This window comes from Lygodium microphyllum, chromosome 1 (genome assembly GCF_053477565.2).
Source record: "Lygodium microphyllum isolate KBCC chromosome 1, Lygodium_microphyllum_v1.1.10, whole genome shotgun sequence".
In the NCBI taxonomy this organism is placed as follows: domain Eukaryota; kingdom Viridiplantae; phylum Streptophyta; class Polypodiopsida; order Schizaeales; family Lygodiaceae; genus Lygodium; species Lygodium microphyllum.
Window position 1 is genome coordinate 167,500,464 of NC_141135.1, and position 19,763 is coordinate 167,520,226.

Here is a 19,763-nt window from a genome sequence, read left to right on the forward strand (position 1 = left end):
ACAGAGTTATGGCAACGACCTTGAAGAGAGGCAATGTTGAAGCTATAGTTGCCAATGTCAATGATTAAGGTGCGAGGAAGGAGCTTTGGAAGCAGAGAAACACTTCTCCAAAAGGAAGTTTAGAGAGATTTGGCCTATGAAGAGAGATATGAAAGCTTCAAGTTGACAAGGTGTTGCTGACTATGGGTGCCATGGAAGCTTCATTGAAGGTAGAGATGCAAATGAAGTAAGAGATGGGGTCCCACACTCAAACTGAGCTGAGCTGAGATGGAGAGGACTTAAGTCATGCTCACCATGGCTTTGATACCATGTTGGAATGCATGGATCTAAGCATGGCTATGGTGGCTTGAAGACATAGAGTTGAAGATTACAAGTGAATTGGGTTCCAAGATTGAGACTTGGACTCATAAAACAATCTTGTGTGGCTAGATAATGACTTAGACACTTGATTGAAACGACAAAAGTACCATCATATTGCATTGAAAATGAGAGGCAAGTACAATGCTTTATAGCTTGAGGATAGGTCGTATTTTCATGCTTTGTGCATATGGGATTCTGGATAGCCTGTATATCCTTTACCCAGACTGTTCCTCAAAGAGGCTATACTAGGTGTGATTGCCTAAATCTCAATAAATAGATGGTACACAAGTGGGAATGGGTGTAGCAATAGATAACTACCTTGGAGGACCCTACATAAGAGAAGGGGAGTGGAGCTTGTAAAGCTTGCCTCTTGTCAACATGTCACGATAACAACCCTTGTTGAGAAACCACTTCTTCGGTTCACACACTTCATTTAGGGTTTTGCGCTGAGAGCCCTAAAAAGGGCTAGTGTCCACATTTTGGCCACTTTTTCAATAGACGACCACACAAAGGTGCGCCACCCTAGACAACTTATACTTTTAAATAGGCAGCCACTTCGTTCATTCTTTACTTCTAACACTCGTACTACCACTCTCTTCAATCAGTCTTCACCCCTCTTCCACCATCATTAGACACCCTTCCCGTCTCTCACCAGCCCCTTCCACTGCCCTCTCACCCCTTCAGGAGAACATTGCGCTTCGTGGCTCGTGGTTGCCTTCACCATTCCTCTTCTACTTTAGGCACCCTATTTCAGCATCAAGCCTTGCATTTGGAGCATCTTCCACCTAGCATCACCATCATGTGCTTGGCGTCAGTACCCCTTTCCATCAGGCTCCACCTTTACATGCGTTTTTCAGTGTGGAGATCTTCTCATTGCATGGCATCATCATCTTCAGCTTGGCGTTAACATCCTAGCCTCTAGTGACAGTCTCCATTACCGAGCGTGAGTGATTTCATCACTTATCTATCACAGGGGCTGTTGAGACTTGCATTTTGCCTAGCTTCTCTCCCATCACCTGGCATCACTCATCTATGTCAAGGGCTACTAGGACTTGCATTTTTGTAGCCTAGCTCCTCCTCCATTACCTAGCGTCACTCGTTTGTCACAAAGGCTACTAGAACTTGCGTTTTTGCAGCCTGGCTCATCCTCCATCATCTAGCATCATCATTATCCACTTAGGGTCAGCATCTAGGCTGCACTCCCTGCGTTTGATAGCTCCAACATTTTGGGTTTTGCGTTTTGCTGCCCAAGTCACTCTTGACATCAGAGGACTCGGTTTGCTCCCTCGACAGTTGGTGATCATCCTCCACATCTTCAATGGCATTAGAGGATTGCAATCTGTGCTCCCTCAACAGTTGTCCTTCACCTTCTAGTGATTACTTTGATAGCCCACTGCCTACTAGAGGACTACATTTCTCTCCCTTCACTGTGCAAATTTCCCACAAGTACTGCCGCCTGATTCGAACAAGACAGTGCTGTTATGTTCTAAGCTTTGGCTCCGCTATATTAGCTTTTCTTCTCATAGCATGATTCAGTGCATCATCACCGTGTTCTTATATTCCTGAGTTTCTCTTCTCTCTTAGTGTTTGCCATACACACTCAGTGTTATTGCCGGCAAACCCTATTGTCTCTTTGCATCGTCGCTTATTCTGACATGGTATCAAAGCACAGCAACTCTAAGAGCTAAAGACCCTATTCATCAAAGAAGGCAAAGATAGGTTGCAAGTTCAACATCTTGTATTGATTTCCCCTTTCATTTCTGTTGCATTACCAAGAGACAGAGATACCCTTCTCTTCCTCTCCTACCCAACCCCACCCTCCCTTTTACAGGTTGACACTCTAGTGCTATGACTTCTTCACAAGTAGATGGAGAGACCACTAGGTGCTCCTCGTCTGGCATCACCAGAATCCCCACCAATGCTTGTCACCATGGATCTTTGCTCCCTACCCCGCTGCATATGCGTCTACCCCCATGCACTCATCATGCCACCTCTCCCTTCTAGGCCACAAAGTTTATTCTGTACCAACTTTCAGATTTTTATGCTCAAGGCAATAAGATGCATGCGATGCGCACTAAGCCCTTTCAAGCCACAAGAGGATTGACTAGTACCACAGCCCCCTCGCGACCGCCACAATGTGTTATTGAGGTTGCTTCTACTTCTTCTAGGGTTTCAAGAATGCCACCTCAACAACCTATGGTTTTGTAGTCCGCTCTCTTGAGAGAGAATGATTGTTGGATACCGTCCCCTCGGCACTGCGCTCCTTCAAGAGAGAGTGATTGTTCAACCCCTTCTATTGCTTCTGCTCCGCTGTCCACTCCACTAAGAGATAGTGATTGTTGCCTACCCTTACATGAGGCTTCATTTTTCCCACCCTTGACTACTTAGGTTTGAGAGGCTACCTCTGGGAGTTCAACCTCCCAAATGCCTTCTTCAATATGACCAGCGCTTCCTTCATCATTAGATGATTTGAAGTTTGTGATCCATGAGTTTTTGGATTCCCTATCTCTCGCAGAGGAGGATTCAAGGGGGCTATACTCTCTTTGCCCTTAGACGAGGCTTCTACTTGTTCAACTTCAGATGGAGCCCTTTCACCTCCACCCTTAGGGGGAGCACCTTCTCATCATGAAGTTCGTCACCTACCCTTTACTCTTTTGGGATGGCTGTCCTCAAGTAGTCATTTCTCCTCCTGATACCCAGGATCTTCAAAGACCGCCTAGATCGGGGGCTTGGAGGTTCGTCCACGACTTGGTGAGAAGAGAGGTTCTCTCACAAGGAGTTACAGAGCATGGAGTTACAACATGGAGTTACAGAGCTAGTGGTTTCTCTCGTGAGGTGAAGTCAGGTTCCACAATTCATCTTGTCTATTGTTCCTTACTACAATTTCGCTTTCAGGTGGAAATCTTGGATCTTCGGGATCCTCTTCTTCTTCATTGTATCTCACTTCGCTCCTCTTTCTTCATCCCTTTTTGGATCTAAGAGGAGGTGTTGAGAAACCACTTCTTCAATTCACACACTTCATGTAGGGTTTCACACTGATAGTCTCAAAAAGAGTTGGTGTCCACATTTTGGTTACTTTTTTAGTAGGCGACCACACAGTGGTGCGCCACCCTAGACAACTCATGCCTATAAATAGACAGTCACTTCATTCATTCTTCACTTCTAACACTCCTACTACCACTCTTCAGTCATTCTTCACCCCTCTTCCTTCATTATCAAACACCCTTCCCTTCTCTCACCAGCCCCTTCCACTGCCTTCGCACCCCTTTAGGAGAACATTGCAATTCATGGCTTGTGGCTGCCTTCACAATTCCTCTTCTACTTCAAGCACCCTATTTCAGCATCAAGCCTTGCGTTTGGAGCATCTTTCACTTGGTGTCACCATCATCTATTTGGCATCAACACCCTTTTCCATCAGGCTCTATTTTTTTTCATTGTGGAGAACCTCTCCTTGCCTGGAGTCATCATCTCCAGCGTGTCAGTACCCTAGTCTTTGGCGACAATCTCCATCACCAAGCGTCAATGATTTCATCACTCATCTATCACAAGAGCTTCTGAGACCTGCATTTTTGCAATCTGGCTCTTCCCCCATCGCTTGGCATCACTCGTCTATCTCAAGGGCTGCTAGGACCTGCATTTTGGTAGCTTAGCTCCTCCATCACTTGGCATCACTTGTCCATCACAGAGGTTGTTAGGACCTGCGCTTTTGCAGCTTGGCTCATCCTTCATCATCTGGTATCATCATTATCCACCTGGCGTCAACATCTGCACTGCTCTCCCTACATTTGACAAATCCGATATTCTAAGTTTTGTGTTTTGCTACCCAAGTCACTCCTCGGCATTAGAGGATTGCAATTTACTCCCTCGATAGCTGATTATCATCTTCCGCATCTCCAACGGGATCAGAGGACTACAGTCCGCTGCTCCTTTGACAGCTGTCCTTCACCTTCCAACGATTACTTCGATAGCCCACTATCTAGAGGACTGCGTTTCACTCCCTTCATTGTGCAAATTTTCCACAGGTGTTGCTCTTGATTCGGATAGAACAGGGCAATTATCTTTTGAGCTTCAACTCCATTGTATCAGCTTTTCTTCTCATAGCATGATTCAGTGCATTATCATCGTGTTCCTGTATTTTTGAGTTGCTCTTCTTTCTCAATGTTTGCCGTAAACATTGTGTTACTCCTCACAAACCCTACAGTCTCTTTGCACCATCGCTTATTTTAACATGGTATCAGAGCATATTTGTTATTTTTGACAACCCTTGTAAAAGAATCCTCAATATAAACTGCTTGCTCAGTGAAGATAACCCAAGTTCCAAGCCTAGTAAGGCCATAAATTGAGAGGAGTGGAAACCCCAATTCGGAACATATAGAACCTATGAAAGGGAGCTCAAAGCATGGTCAAGAAACAAAGGCAAAGTGCCAACACCACTAATAGGCACCAATACAATGTCATAAATAATGGCGAAACCCTTAGAAGGATGTAGATCTTGCAACAAATCACCTTGTGGAGCCATATGACTAGAAGCTCCACTTTCAACTAGCCAAGGCCTCTTAGAAAACAAGGCAACCATTGAAGTGTGAGAGTGCGCAATGGAAGAAGGAACTTGAACACAGGGAAAGAGAGAGAGACAATCTGGAAGAGAAGAAGAAAATAAACTTGCATTGAATAAGAAACAAATGTTGAATACAAGAGGAGGATTGATCAGTCCCTACATGCAGCCCACAACATCAGTGAGGGCACGAGATTAAGTTGATGATGACAGTAGCACCGAAGATGGAGGAAGATGATGGAGTCGGAGAGTGAATCTGTTGGAGAGAAAGAAAACTAAATGAGATCACTGACTAAGTGGAAAATGGCTATAAATAGCCAAATATCCCAAAAACTGGCCGACCTGAAATCTAGGGCCAAAATATGGCCAGCCATAATGCTGGTGAAAATGCTAGAAATGCTTAGAAAAATCCTGATTCGAGGAGAAAATGCATTGAAATGCAATAAACTGAGTGCTTTAAAATGAGCTACCTCCTCCGTCAAAAGAAGTGATAGATAGGTCAAAACTCCTAAAGTCCTCATCTGACTCAGACTAAGGCTCATAGGCAGGAGATGACAAGGCATGACAAACATGATTGCTAACATGAAGAAGGCTTCTCCAATTGAACAATATGAAGGAACATGAACTCATGGGTAATCGTTGGAGTAGAGGTAGAAGGCTCAGATGTTTTAGCTCCATCCTTTGCTTTTGGACTGCTCTTGAATGAAGTTGAGGATATTTCTTCCAACATTTCTCCTCTAGATGTGTCCCCTTCCCACAGTATAGGTAGGTAAGCCTCTCTAAATTGAAGTCAGAGCTTGAAAAACTCTCTTGTCTTTTAGCCTTTGACATCCCTTTCTTCTTCTTTCCCCTTCTTGAACCTGTAATAGAAGCTTTGGTGGAGGTGGAGGTGGATCCACTAGCAATATCTTTGGTGCGCTTGTCATGCTCCAAAACAAATGAGGCAAGCTCCTCCCATAGAAGCTTCTCATGGGTCCTTGATGTAAAAAGGTTAGTGTAGAAGACATCAAACCAGGGAGATGGCATCTAAGTCAAAAGAATCATAGCCATATCCTTTGAAGAGATCATCTTGCCAAGGGACGCAAGCTCATCATCCCACATATCCCCCAACTTGTTAATACGATCCTTCATGGAAGGAGAATCATCAATAGTGAGCATCTATAATTTCTTCTTGAGAGTAATCCGGTGGGCAAATGTCTTCTAATGGTACAAAGAAGCAAGCTTTGTCCACACTTTTGTTGCTGCACATGCACTAGGATAGAATCATGTAAGCTCTTAAAGAGGAAAGATCGGTCCCTAGAGTTGAGCCAATTCCATAAGGCCATACGATCCATCGATGATCCAATGGTGGGATCCTCCATTGAATAGGGAATAGGGTGGGTATCAAAGGTATCAAGAATACACTCCACCTTACACAACCAAAGCAAGTAGCGTGAATTATCAAGCCAATCTTCTTTGGGCAGAGAAGGGAGTATGGGCACTTGTATAGAGGGTGCCATAGATGGCATGTGGTGGCCAATAGATTGGGCCTTCCATGAGATATAGGGAGAACGGGGAGGAGAGGGATTTCAAACAAATGGCCCAGGTGACCTCCATTCTTTATGATCTGCGTGATAATCTCGTGGCCTTTTGGAGGAGTGCTAAGAAGGCTCCTCATCTGTATCATCAAAGTGACGAAACGGGTTTTAAGACATCTTCAAAATCCTGCAAGACAACCATAAGAAATTTGCAATTTGGTGGTAGACAGCCCCAAAACAGGAGGAATGGCTACAATATCACAAGGAAGTCGATGTAGAGGATCTACCTGGGGGAGAAATACTATTGCCTGCACAAAGAAGTTGTCGCCTTCAAAAAGAAAGCTGTGTTTTTAGCAAAAGGCCACTGTAGCAAGGTCACGGGGCAATCCAGGGTGGTCTCCTCCACAAGAAATCTTCTCTCTCTTAGACGATGACACCACATGAGTGTGCACAATAGAAAAAGGGACATGAACACAAAGACAAAGAAACTACAAGAGATTGCAAGAAAAGAAGAAAGAAATTTACACTGAACAAGGAAAGAATGCTGAATGCAAAAGGAGGACTAATCAGTCCTTGCATGCAGCCCATAGCGTCAGTGAGGGCACCAAATCAAGCTAATGATGACTGCAGCATCGGAGATGGAGGAAGATGATGAAGTCGGAGTGTGCACGTGCCAAGGAAGGAGGAAGATATATATGTCTTCCAGGTGGGAGAAGTGCCAAATAAATAGGCGCAAACCATAAAAACTGGCCGACTGCAATCTGGGTCCAAATTATGGCTGACTAGCATTTAATGCTGGTAGAATTGTTAGAAATGCTTAGAAAAATCCCGGAAAGGGTGGACAATGTCCAGCAGGTGAGGTAGATTGTTGTATGCAGAAACTGCCCGAGAAATGCACACAAAATCTCAATTGGAGGAGAAAATGCACTAAAAGGCAATAAGATAGGTCAGAGCTCCTATAGTCCTCATCTGACTCAAGGCTCACAAGTAGGAGATGACAAAGCATGACAAACATGACTGCTAATAGTTTGTACCCCAAAAAGCATGAGTGGTGGGGTTTGGATGTTGAGGCTCACATGGTTGTTGTTCTTTGGTTCCTTTTTGAAGCAATGCGTGCTGGTCAGCACCCTTGGGTCTCTATTATTCTCTTGTTCCTTGAAGACTAGGGACTTTTGCATGGTAATACTCAAATTTAGGGTTCGTGGTGGCAAGTACTCAACATTGATTCCTAGAGTTCAACATCTTCGTCTGTTTTAGTGACCCATTTGGTATGCTCATGGAAGGCTGTTCTCCAGAAGGTGAAGTGGCATCTAGCAGAGAAAAGATTATCTGTTAATTCCTTTTGGATGTAATTGTTAGTTGTCTTGCCTGCTCTATGGAAAGGGAAACAAAAGGATCGACTCAAGCTCAATTGGATGGCATGCCTAGGTTTGGTCTTTGCTGCAAATGGGACTCTATCAGCTCATTGTGTGATGTCTTTTCAGACAGTCACGCAAATTTCTCAAATCCCTTGTGGACATCATGCTCTATGGGGCAAGATCTCTATGCAGTTGTAGGATCAACAGCCCTTCCTTGCACCAAATCCTGATCATTCTTGGCAAGATTGGGACCTTAGGAGTCAACTAAGTCTAAAGGGTGCTGCAGGTAACCAAATCTATCACCTTATGATTAGAGATCTCCATCGGTTGGTGACCAAAGCCGATGTTGTTTGAGGACTGCACAAAACTAGGGTGTGGTGGAAATTGACTATCATGGAAAGGTGGCTCAGTGAGACTTCATTTAAAGGCAAAGTTTTTATTTGGAGAATGCTGATAGGTGGCATGCCCCTTGCCTCGGCTCTTTCTAGGTGTTGTATTCTGAATGACAATTGTTTCATGTGTACTACTGGCATGGAGTCTCCCCGCCATAGACTTACTTGCTGTCCATAAGCTAGGAAAATCTGGTCTGTCCTGTTTGACATCTAGAGAGATGTGGTCAGGCCTCCGATGTCCCCATCTGATTGGGTCTTTGGCAAGGCGAAATATCCCAATCCATTGCAGCCACACATAAATATCTTGTTTCATTTTCTTAGATTTTGGGGCTGTTGGCACAACTAGGTCACCCGGAATGCAATTCATCTTCAATTTGGCCTCCAAGGCTCAAAGTCATATTGCTAAGCTCAAGGGTCTTCTCCATTCACAAGTGGATCTTATTCAACATGCTGGCCTTCTTCCTAGGGAGGATCTACTTGCTTGGCATACGGCAGTTTCTTCTTCTCCTTTGGGGTGACTCTTGTATTTTTCATGTGATTAATATAATTACGCATTACACAGGCAGGCAGGCCGGGAAGAGAGAGAGAGAGAGAGAGAGAGCACTCTTCAAAGATGGCATAAAACTCTTTCTAGTTGCATTTAAGTCTCATTCAAAGGCTTCCCTTCCACTAATTCACAAGTGGCTGCCCAAACTTTGGCCAAGCTTTCAAATTAATATTTTAAAACCACTCTATTTGAAAATTTCATATTTAACCTTAGAAACTTCATTGTTTCAAAGTTTCTAAGTGAGTTCTTTGGTACTCTGTGTGCTAGGGCCCAAACTCTAGTCATTGCATGTCCAGCGCCCCTGTCCATTGCCAAAGCAATGGTCACCATACCTAGAGCTAAGGGTACCTGAATTAGAGCTAAGGTTAATTAAAGTGTTATAAGTTCTTTCACAATTCATGAAACACATTTTGGTGTCATCGAGGCAGATTAAAAATCTAGCATTGGGATTCATAAGGCCTTCCAAACGATCAAGTCCAAAATTTGAATTTTTACATTGTTCATTTCCTGGACACATTCTCTTCCCCAAGTCTATGTTAAGATAAAACATGGTCATTAACATTAATACCTTCATTAGCTCATTCTAAACAGCCCCAAAATGCAAAATGCTACAAAGTTTGTGTCCCATAAGCATAAAACTTTGGTTGGTTCCTTGTCTATAAATAGATGGGCTGCATAGTCGCTTGCATCCTTGATCATTACTTCGTCACCCATCAATTGGAGCCTCATTTCCACTGCTGTTCACACCCCTCCTAGCAGATATCTCTGTTCATGGTGTGCTGTCCAGCCCTTCTCCAACCTAGCGACCTGATCAGCCCTCCTCTACAGCCTGCTTTTGCTGATCATGATTTGTCTCACCATCGTCTGTGCATCCAGCAGCAGTTGCATCAGTTAGACACTGTGTTTTCTAGTTTTGCAGGCCCTGCCCAGCAGCTGACGTCATCATTCCAGTTGTCACTGAGCTAGGAGCAGCTGTGTTTTGTTCCAGTGTGCATTTCAGGTCAGCCAGCCTGCATTTTCTTCAGCTAGGTTGTCCTACTGTCTCTTGCACTGATCAGCCTGGTCTGGACACCTCGCCCTACGTTTACAGGAGCTGATCACTTTCAGAGACTGTGTGCTGGATTCTGGGATCTGTACACAGTCCAATGCACTCTGGTAGCTGTCAGAGATTCCTCTTCCTGCTCATATCTGCCCATCCACATGAGACATGGAGGTTCAAGGTTCATTGTGTATAGATTAGCATAGTTTTTTTTATCATTCATTCAGAGTCCTCTTGACCTTTGAGGTCTACTGTGTTCATTGTGTTGCTGTCATACAGTTTGAGTTTATCTTCTTTGTTCAAGTGTTTCTTTACATTCTACCTCTGTCATTAGTTTCTTAAGCTTTGCTTTGTTTTTATGAAGCCTTGGTTCTTCAAATTGTTGACACCACAGATGCAAGATTACTGCAATTTGCTTCAATATTGATGCTGCATCTTGAATTGGAAGGGAAGCATTGTCGGTAGGAGACTCATGTTAAATAGACCTGTCACTCTACAGATGACCATTGCAGTATCTTGCTAGTCTCATGTACTCCTTGATGCATGGCCCCTTTGAATGTGCTGTGAAATTTTGTCATGGAGTGATGAGAAGCTCAAATGCCCACCTCTGATGTCTTTACTCATCAGTTCTGGTGCCCAATGTTCAGGATGTGAAATGCCGAGAACATAGAATGGGTGTACCAAAAACATTGACAGGGTACACAATTTAGACACTGTTTAGAAGGGATTGAATTAGTAGACTAGATGGTTAGGAGATAGCATGTGCAGACTTGAAAAATGTGTGGATCTAACAGCTGGAGATACCTTACATATATTTTTAAGAAGTTTGTAGTACCAACTGTATAGGTTGGAATATGAGGCATCTGCCAATCTAGGGGGTGCGAAGGAACCTGAATGAGCATTTGGGGTTGGAGGCTGTGTCCTAAAATATGACTTAGGCACAGGTGAATCTATGCTCAACTAGTTTTATACCCTACCTGAGGAGCCAGAGCAGCTGAAATGCAACAAGTGTAAGGCATGGAGATGCAAAATTCAAGAGAGGACAGCCCAAAAGCCAACTACCAAAAGCAGTCCATTTCATGCACAAGAGAGATTTTTATCTAGAAGTATAGCAATGAGCTTCAGCTTAATCAAGGCAAAGCCATAACAGACATCCTCTCTATCCAACCTCTTCCTTTCAAAATGCCGAGTGGGAGTTTTGTGCTTTAATTACATGTTACAATTGGCTGGCCACGGGTGTTTTATAGCAACATTAGAAGAACATGACAATAAATGCGGTAGGTAACTAGACATTAATATTTCCAAGAAAATGGAGGATAAATTGAAGCAAATCTAGATCTAGCAGTACCCAAATGAGGCATTTTATGTGCTCTCTACAAGAAGCAAGACCAGCTGGAAACTAAAAAAGGGGAGCACAACTGAATGGATGGATGAGGAAGTACATGCTGCGGTGGCCTCTAGATAAGATCCACAGGTTACCAGACTTTAGGTACCACGGTCTAGGTCTGTTGCTAAAGTCACACAAATCTAGAAAACCCTTCATTTCACATTAAAAACATGATTAGTCTGCACAAGTGCAATTTGCAAATGACCTACTGCATTGGAGAACAACATAGACTTATGTTGGATCTATCTACCCAATTTGAGTGAGAATATAACTACTTGCCATAATGTAGGCTATAGCATGCAGAACTGGAGAGCCAACATGCAATATGGATTAGGAGGATCATAATGAAGGCTTGCATTGCATCCACTACATAGCCACAATGGACTGCGGGAGAATCTTTTTTGTTCTTGGTCCAGAAGTCTTGATTCGTGTGTGTGATCTACTCACTAGTCGCATAGCATCTTTTTCAGTAGCAGATAAACCTGTACCAAGCTGCATGAAAATGCAATCAGGTGGTAAGCATCTGGGGGATCAGTTCTTATATCAGTGGTGTCAAGATAATAGGTCGCCATCTTTGAACCCTGTATATTTTTGATATTGTGGTGGTAAAGTTGGTATCTTTATTTACTTAATTCTGATCATCAGCAGTCTGCAGCTCTGGTTATCATGAGCTTGGCTTTAAATGATGCAACTAGATTTTTCTCCCTCATTAGCATGAGGCTGGCTAAAACAATGTGAACAGGTTTTGGGTCACATTAGAGAGCATGTGCATATATCTCTAGTTGTATTTTGAAGAATATGGCTTTACGACTGGAATTTTAGCGGTGCTTAATCTGGCATTGTTGCATTACCAATGTGGATGACTATATTACTGCTTACATCATTATGTCATTGATAAAGTTGATATGTGCAGGTTAGATTGATGATGAATATATCTGCAGATCTGTCATCTGAATTTTCTTGGAACACCAAACAGGTACTTGTGCCTACAAAGGCTGACTTCTGTTTGTTATAGTGACTTTTCCATGTGAGAATTTGCATCCAGAAAGCTGAATCTCTTTCCTTTCCAATGCGAAGCTTTTTGTATTTGTGGCTGCTGAGTACACCACACCAAAAAATTCGTGGAATCAGGTATATTGAAGTGTCCAATTCAAAGACTTAAAGCATATTTTGTCTTGGCTCCTCATAAGCAATGTCAATGTAGGACTCAAATTAACATATTCTGATATCCAACTATAAGCATTCTCTGCATTAGATTTCGCTTTGGGATCTTATAATCACCTCAAAAGAGGATGCCAAGTTCCAATTCCCTGTTTATAACAAATACGCTTTGATTGATCAAGTAAGTTCTTTCAACAAAGATTTTGTTTTGTCTGGTTTCTTGCCATTTGAGACTTATTTAGCTTTTAATTTATGTGCAGGGGAACAATTTACGTGGTTGTGATTACAACCTAACTATGTACTGGAATGTGATGCCTGTGACAGGCACAACATCTACCAAGAAAAGCACTTTCACTGGTTTTAAATTCCCTGACAGTTATTTTTAAATAATAACAGGCTGCAAATCTGAAACTTCAGAATTTCCAGTTTTTCATGATATGGATCCACAATGCTTGACATAAAAGAGGCATTGCTTAACAGCAGAGATGCCCCAGTTGCATCAACTCATATCTGCATTTTAGTAACAATGGAAGTAAACTTTTTGAGGAATATAATATCAGTTTTAATACTAGGTCACCACAACATCATTCTTGAAATCTTTCATCCACATGGCAAGCTCTGAACTGTTCAAGTCTCAACAAGTACATAAAGCAAAAACTGTGCACGTGCACATGCATGTGTGTGTAGGGGATAGCATATTACAAAGAGTGGTTTGGGAAACAACTTGCATCTTCTCCTGAGCAAGGAGGGGGAAATCTGATTTTAACTGTTATGTCTTCTCTCATCTCTGAACTGGAAATTCAGCATATGAAGATGATGTTCCCAAGTATAGAAATTCACCAGTATCAAATTGTTCCAATTCCACACGCAGTTATTTTTGCAACAAATATTTCTCTCTCTTATCATCAATTGCTTCTTTTGGCTCTCTCTCAAATCAGCCTCAATTGGATTGATTTTGATTTTGATGCATAGAGAAAGAGAGAGAGAGAGAGAGAGAGAGAGAGAGAGAATGGTTGGCATTTGATTCTAAAGGCAATGTGATTACACCCTGGGATCGTCGTTATCCCCGCGCCACCCGCAAGACAGTGGATATCCCATCTACTTCTAAAGCTGGCCGGCCAATTTCTTTTGCAGTCTTAGCTGATTTTCTGGATGATGGTGTCCTTGACATTCTAGCAGACAAGGTGAGATCGAGGCAAGTGGTGCCTCCTTCCTGATTTTTCTTTTTACAAATATATAAAGATAGCCATGTGGAATGTGCGAGGCATTTGTTCTCGCCATAAGCAGCATGCCATGTGGACTGTCTTGCATGAGAATCAGTGGGATGCCTTGTGTGCGGTGGAGCACAAGAGTCACGGTGATGCAGGAAAAGTGGTGGATTGCCATGGTTTTCACTTATTTTATGCAGGGTCACATGCTGTGCATTATTCCGGAGTGCTTATGATTATCCATGAGAAATATCAGCCTATTCTTATTAAAAATGATGTGCAGGGCCGCTTTGTGGTAATTGAAATTTTATTTGAAGGAGAGATCTTATGGTTGCTGGGCCTCTATGCTCCGAATGACCCTTTATCTTGCCGGGATCTTTGGAAGACTTTGCAGAGCTCTATGTCACTTGGCAGAAGGGGTTTCTTGATGGGAGATTTCAATATGTGTGTTGATTCTTCACAGTCCACTTCAGGGCATTCGGTGATGGATGCTCCGGAAAGTCGGGCGTGGAATGCCTTTGCTCTTGCGGCTCTTAAGCAAGATCTATAGTCTTGGTTACAACCTTCCTCTCCAGGGTTTACTTTTCATTCAGCGCAGTATGCATCTACATGGTCGTGGTTGGACCGAATGTACATCATGCAAGATGATGATTTTCTTCCTGAGTTGCTGGAAATGAAAGTATTGCAGTAATATGCCTTGTCCGACCATTTTCCTCTCCAACTTGAGATACTGGCACAACTCATTGCGCCTTTTATGCAGTTGTTGGATAGATTCCCTTTACGTTTCAACTCTTCTTATTTGAAGCATTCAATCTTTCAGGGCTATATGCAACAATTGATTGAGAGATTTTTATTGGACTTTGCCTCTGAGAGGGCACAGTTTCTTTTGAACGACTGGTCTCTAATGTGCAACGGGTCGCTCGCCAGTATGGGATACATCATGCCTCTCTTTGTCGGCGGCGTCGCCATGCAACGGAAGGCTTACTGGCTTTGGTTCGTTCGCTTCTGGTGGATACCCCAGATGATGAGTTTCTAGTATCACTGGCGCAGCATTTGGCTGATCTTATTAAAGAATTTCAGTTGAAATCCTATCAATAGGCCAAATTACATAATTTGACTGACAATTTGCAAGATCATGCTTGCCAGACTCAAGTTCTTTCGCGCCTTGCATGCTTCTCCTGCCTGAGAAAATATGACCAGACTTCAGGATTCAGAAGGTCGCATGGTTACTGATCCGCACACCATTGTCGATATGTGCAGGAATTATTTTCGGGATCTTCTTGGTTTTTCTTCGTCGCCTTGTGACCAGGTTACGTATGCACATTCAGTTTTCTATGATCTGGTCCGCCATCAAGTTCCACTTGATATGCGAGCTACTTTGGAGGCAGATATTTGTGAGGAGGAGGTTATGGATGTTTTGTTACATTTGCCCAAGGATAAAAGCCCTGGCTGGGATGGTCTCACCAATGAATTCTTTGAGTGCTCCGCTACCCAACTGGTGAAGCCATTGGTGGCTATGTTTTAGCAGGTTTGGGAAACAGGGGTCATGCCTTCCTCATGGAAAGAAGGCCTTATCAAATTGCTTCCAAAGGTTCCTTCGCCGTCAATGTTGCAACAATGGAGACCAATTTCATTGATGGGCTCAATGTATAAAATCTTTTCCAAAGTCCTGGCGAATAGACTCCACAAGCACCTTCCAGCTATTGTGCATCCTCTTCAATATGGTTTCATTAAGGGCCGCAACATTCTGGATAATATCTTAAATGTGCAAATGGCCATTGACTATGCAAGGCACTCTAGTCAGGAAGTGGTATTGATTCAGTTGGATCTGGAAAAGGCCTTTGACTATTTAGATTGGTCTTTCATTGCAGAACTTATGTCAGCTATGGGTTTTGGTGCGCGGATATCCCGATTGATCTACACCATTAGTGCTGAGGCTTCTTCACGTGTTATGCTCAATGGTGGGGTTACAGAGCCATTTGTCCTTGCACGCTCGGTGAGACAGGGTTGCCCTTTGAGTCCTCTCTTCTTTGCTCTGGCAACTCACCCCGTTCTTTCAATGTTATCTTCAATGGCAGCTTCTGATCAGCTAGTCGGATTGTCTCTTCCTTTGGGGCAGCACTTCATTAGCCAATCTTTGGCTGATGATAGCTTTATGATTTTGCGTGCAGACAAGGACAACATTCGCAAGGCATTAGATGTTTGGACACTCTTTGGTCATGCTTCGGGTCTTCGCATCAATGCCTTCAAATCAGCCATTCTCAGCTGCACGGAGTTGGATTTACAGTCATTGGGCTGGCAGGGTCAGGTTGTTCCCCGTGGCTCCATTGTCAAGCATCTTGGATACCCGTTGGGTGTTGATGTTCGGTCAAAGCAGCTACTGGAGTGGATTTCACAGAAACTGGCAGCTAAGTTTATGTATTGGAAGTCGCAAGCGTGGCCCTTTCATGTCCGCCTCAAAGTGGCGCAAACAATTATGCTGCCAATGCTTACATATTTCTTGCCATTGCTGCCCTGGACTCCTACTACTTTGAAGGCGCTCACTCGCCCTATTCGTTTCATGTTATGGAAGAGGGATTCTTTGCACGCAGGTATTTCGTGGATTTCGTGGTCACATATACATGTACCCCCAAACGCTAGGGTGGTGGGGCTATTTTGGATGCTGAAACTCATATGTTGGCCCTTCGTTGGTCACTTTTTTCGTGCTATGTGCGTGGATCATCACCCGTGGACCATTATAGCCCGTTATTTTCTGGAGGACAGCGGGCTTCGACATGGCAATACACAAATTCGGGGCTCCTAGTGGCATGTCCTTAATGCACACTCGCGGTTTTCCAGCCCCGCCTCTTCTCTATTATTGCATTTGGTTGGCTCTTGGAAAGTGGTGCTCCAAAAGGCAAGTTGGCATCCAACGGAGGACCGCTTGCATGCTAACTCCTTTCAACTGGAATTGTTGGTAGTCTCAAGATTACTTTCGTGGGAAGACAAACGTGAGCTTCGACCAAAATTTAACCGCATGGCCCGTCTGGGGGTGACTTCAGTGGCGGATGCCACCCTTGCCAGTCGTAATGTCTTCGCATCGTTTCGTACGGCCAGGAGACTTTTCAGAATCCCACGTGGATACCATGACTTATGGGAGCAGCTTTTGTTGGTACTTCAGGCCAGGCAACCTTTTCCTACCCTTGCGGTGGATCGTCCTTGGCAGGATTGGGACCTTCCAGGCCGGTTGAGTCTGGAAAAGGCCTCTACTAATCAAGTGTATCATCTTCTAATGAAAGATCATCAATGGCTGGGTGTTAAAGCTAATTCTGTTTGGGGTTTGCGGAAATCTCAGTCATGGTGGAAGGCAACGGTGATGGAGGGTTGGTTGAATAAGACACCGTTCAAATGCAAGGTCTTTCTTTGGCGGGTGATGATTAGTGGTCTTCCTCTTGCCTCGGCCCTTTCCAAGCGTCGAATCTCGAATGGCAATTGTTTCTTTTGTACCACTACTGTGGAATCGGCCCGGCATCGATTTATTTCTTGCCCGCTAGCCAAGAGGATCTGGTCGCTCTTGTCACAGGTTTGGCGTACAGTGGTGGGGTCCTCGCTAACCCCTTTCGATTGGGTTTTTGTGCGACCAAAATACCCCACACAGCCACAATTGCATATGAAGATCTTGTTTCACTTCTTCGGATTTTAGGGATGCTGGCACAATTGGACCACTCGAAATGCCTTTCTTTTTTATTCCGCCTCTAATGTACCGAAACACATTGCCCAACTTAGAGGTCTCTTGCATTGGCAGATAGATCTCATTCGGCACTCGGACTTGCTCCCTCGGGAGGACTTGCTTACCTGGCATATGGCAATTTCCTGTGGGTCTTTGCCATCACTTGTGTAACTTTTGTGTGGCTTAGTGCTGGGATCTTACACGTTGGCTTAGAGCCCTCGTGTATCTTGTAATCATGAAAACTTGTACTCTTTTTTCATAATTAATACAGTTACCTTTTACGAAAAAAAAAAGAGACCAAATGGATGTAGCTCAGTTGGTTAAGTTGAATGCATGGCAACTAGAAGGTCTTTAGTCCCAACTCCTAGATTCTATATGGTCTTTTACTATAGGTATAGCATTAAAGAGACGTGGACTTGAGTAGTGGGTTAATAAAATAAGTGGCTTACCACTAGGATAGCCACTAGATAACGAGGAGAGAGAGAGAGAGAGGCCTTTCACAACAAAGGATCGAACTTTTACCTCGGATTAGTGGGTTAATAAAATAAGTGGCTTATCACTAGGGTAGCCACCAAATTATGAAGAGAGAGAGAGAGAGAGAGAGACCCCTTTCATAGTAGAGGATGGAACTTTCACCTCTACAACCACAAGAGAGAGAACTTAAAACTCTACATTTAAATGTTGACAAAGTTGGATGGGGTGAACTTGTACATCTCCTGTGAACTTGACAAAGTTGGAACACATAAAAATCTACATTCAAATGTTGAAAAAGCTAGATGGGCTCAACTTGCACATCTCCCTCAAACTTAATGTTCAATGTCCTAATGAAACATTTGGTGTATTTGGTCTAGTCAATAGCTTAGGCCAAGTAACAAAACAAAAATGCAGTCTACAACTTAGTCTTCCTTGGCAAGGGTTTTATTACTCAAGTTTAGACTATTCAATATAGAGCTTCATCTCCCTTGATGGCAACTTTTACTATGCTCAAGGTTGTACCACAATTGTGGTTTATTAACCAAAAAATTTGGTTAGTGAAGTAGATATATGTGTTTAGCCATGGGTTCATCGCTTATGTATCACATTAGGATGTATGCTTTCCCTAAGGTACCTTTATTTAAACCTAAAAAGCACAAAGAACGGTTACGATGGTAGTTAGTGTACCAGAGTCCACATGTAATTTTATGATGACATTATTGCTATGTTAGCTAGCAAATTGATAGTGTATTATTTAGTGGATCTTGATGCTTTCTAACACACAAATATTATTTAGGATGCTCATGGCCTTTCATCCTCATAAAAAAGTTGAATCATTTATTATTTAATTTGTATTCCAAAATTTTAACATAATTTTTGTAACACTTATCGTAGTGGTCGTAGGCCTTAGGTCAATTTCTAGAACTCTAAGAGGGTAGTTAAAAGTATAAAATTAGGATACATGCACTTTTTAACAAAGAAATCAAAAGCAAGCTCTAAATAAATTATTGCTTCTCCTCATACTAAACCCAAACACATTACTATGCACTTTTTCATAGTGGAGAAGGAATTAGAAAGAAACTTGAATGCATGACTAACTTGAAAAAAGCTTGAGCATTATATAGATGATGTTATATGCTCTTTTTGGGAAAGGGGAGAAGAGAGGACTTAATTTTTGGAGCTCATCTTTGAAAGAAGACTTGTTTGTACTTTTGGACTTGAATATCACAACATAGAAAATATATCATATATATGATGATGAGGCATGGCGAGCTTTTGACGCTTCTTTTTTCAAGATTTTGTATGATTTTTTAAATATCTTATGCATGCATGTATGATTAAGCAACTAATCATCCATATTCGAGGGTGTAAACCTCCAAAGATTTTTTTGAACTTTTTTTCAAACTTTAGTAAAACAGGTTTTTTCTTTTTTAAAAAACAAAAATAAAAGAAAGCTTTGAAAAGAAAAAGAAACCCGCTTGAAATATTTTGTAGGAACTCGTCTAAATCTTTGTTTTTTGGTAACAAGTTTTTCCAAAATAACAAATTGTGGATAACTAGAAATTTTCACGGGTGCTTTCATAGTAATACTTGTTCAACTCTTGCCAACCTAGTCAAACACTCTTTTTTGCAACAAATATATGTAATCTACACATTTTGCTATTCCCATTTAACATCTTATATCTTCATATTATTTGTAATTTTGTGATTTAATTGAGATTGCATGTGGGGCAATCAACCATGAACTCCAACTTTCCATAATAAAATCTTGAGCAAGAACTAGCTATGTCAAAGGCATCATGATGATAACAAGAATAATGATCTCGACTTAAATATTGAGGACAAAATGTTGATCAAGTTGGTCAAACATACACGATTCACAAGCACAATGCAAGGAATCTGACATCTCTCAACATGCTTTCACCTTTATTGAATATGATGGTAAAAAATATCCAATATTATGTCTAAGTTCACTTGGTGATTGCTTTTAGGATAAGTTTTTTTAACAAAAGACAATATCAAGTGTTCCACCAACGAATTTATTAACTAAGCAATT

At 42.5% G+C, this 19,763-nt stretch overlaps 1 protein-coding gene across 2 annotated transcripts in view; it reads left to right on the forward strand.

Moving 5' to 3' along the window:
* Positions 1–12,924, forward strand: part of LOC148041947 (signal peptidase complex subunit 3A-like) — a 71,419-nt gene extending 58,495 nt beyond the window's left edge. The window contains exons 2-5 of one of the 2 annotated variants that reach the window (XM_087684357.1): positions 12,069–12,131; positions 12,233–12,286; positions 12,411–12,497; positions 12,577–12,924. In XM_087684357.1, the coding sequence (XP_087540483.1) occupies positions 12,069–12,131; positions 12,233–12,286; positions 12,411–12,497; positions 12,577–12,702 (330 nt within the window). In that variant the 3' untranslated portion in view covers positions 12,703–12,924. The remainder of the gene's footprint in view (positions 1–12,068; positions 12,132–12,232; positions 12,287–12,410; positions 12,498–12,576) is intronic. The other variant, XM_087684348.1, reaches the window with a different exon arrangement.
* Positions 12,925–19,763: the final 6,839 nt, after the last annotated feature.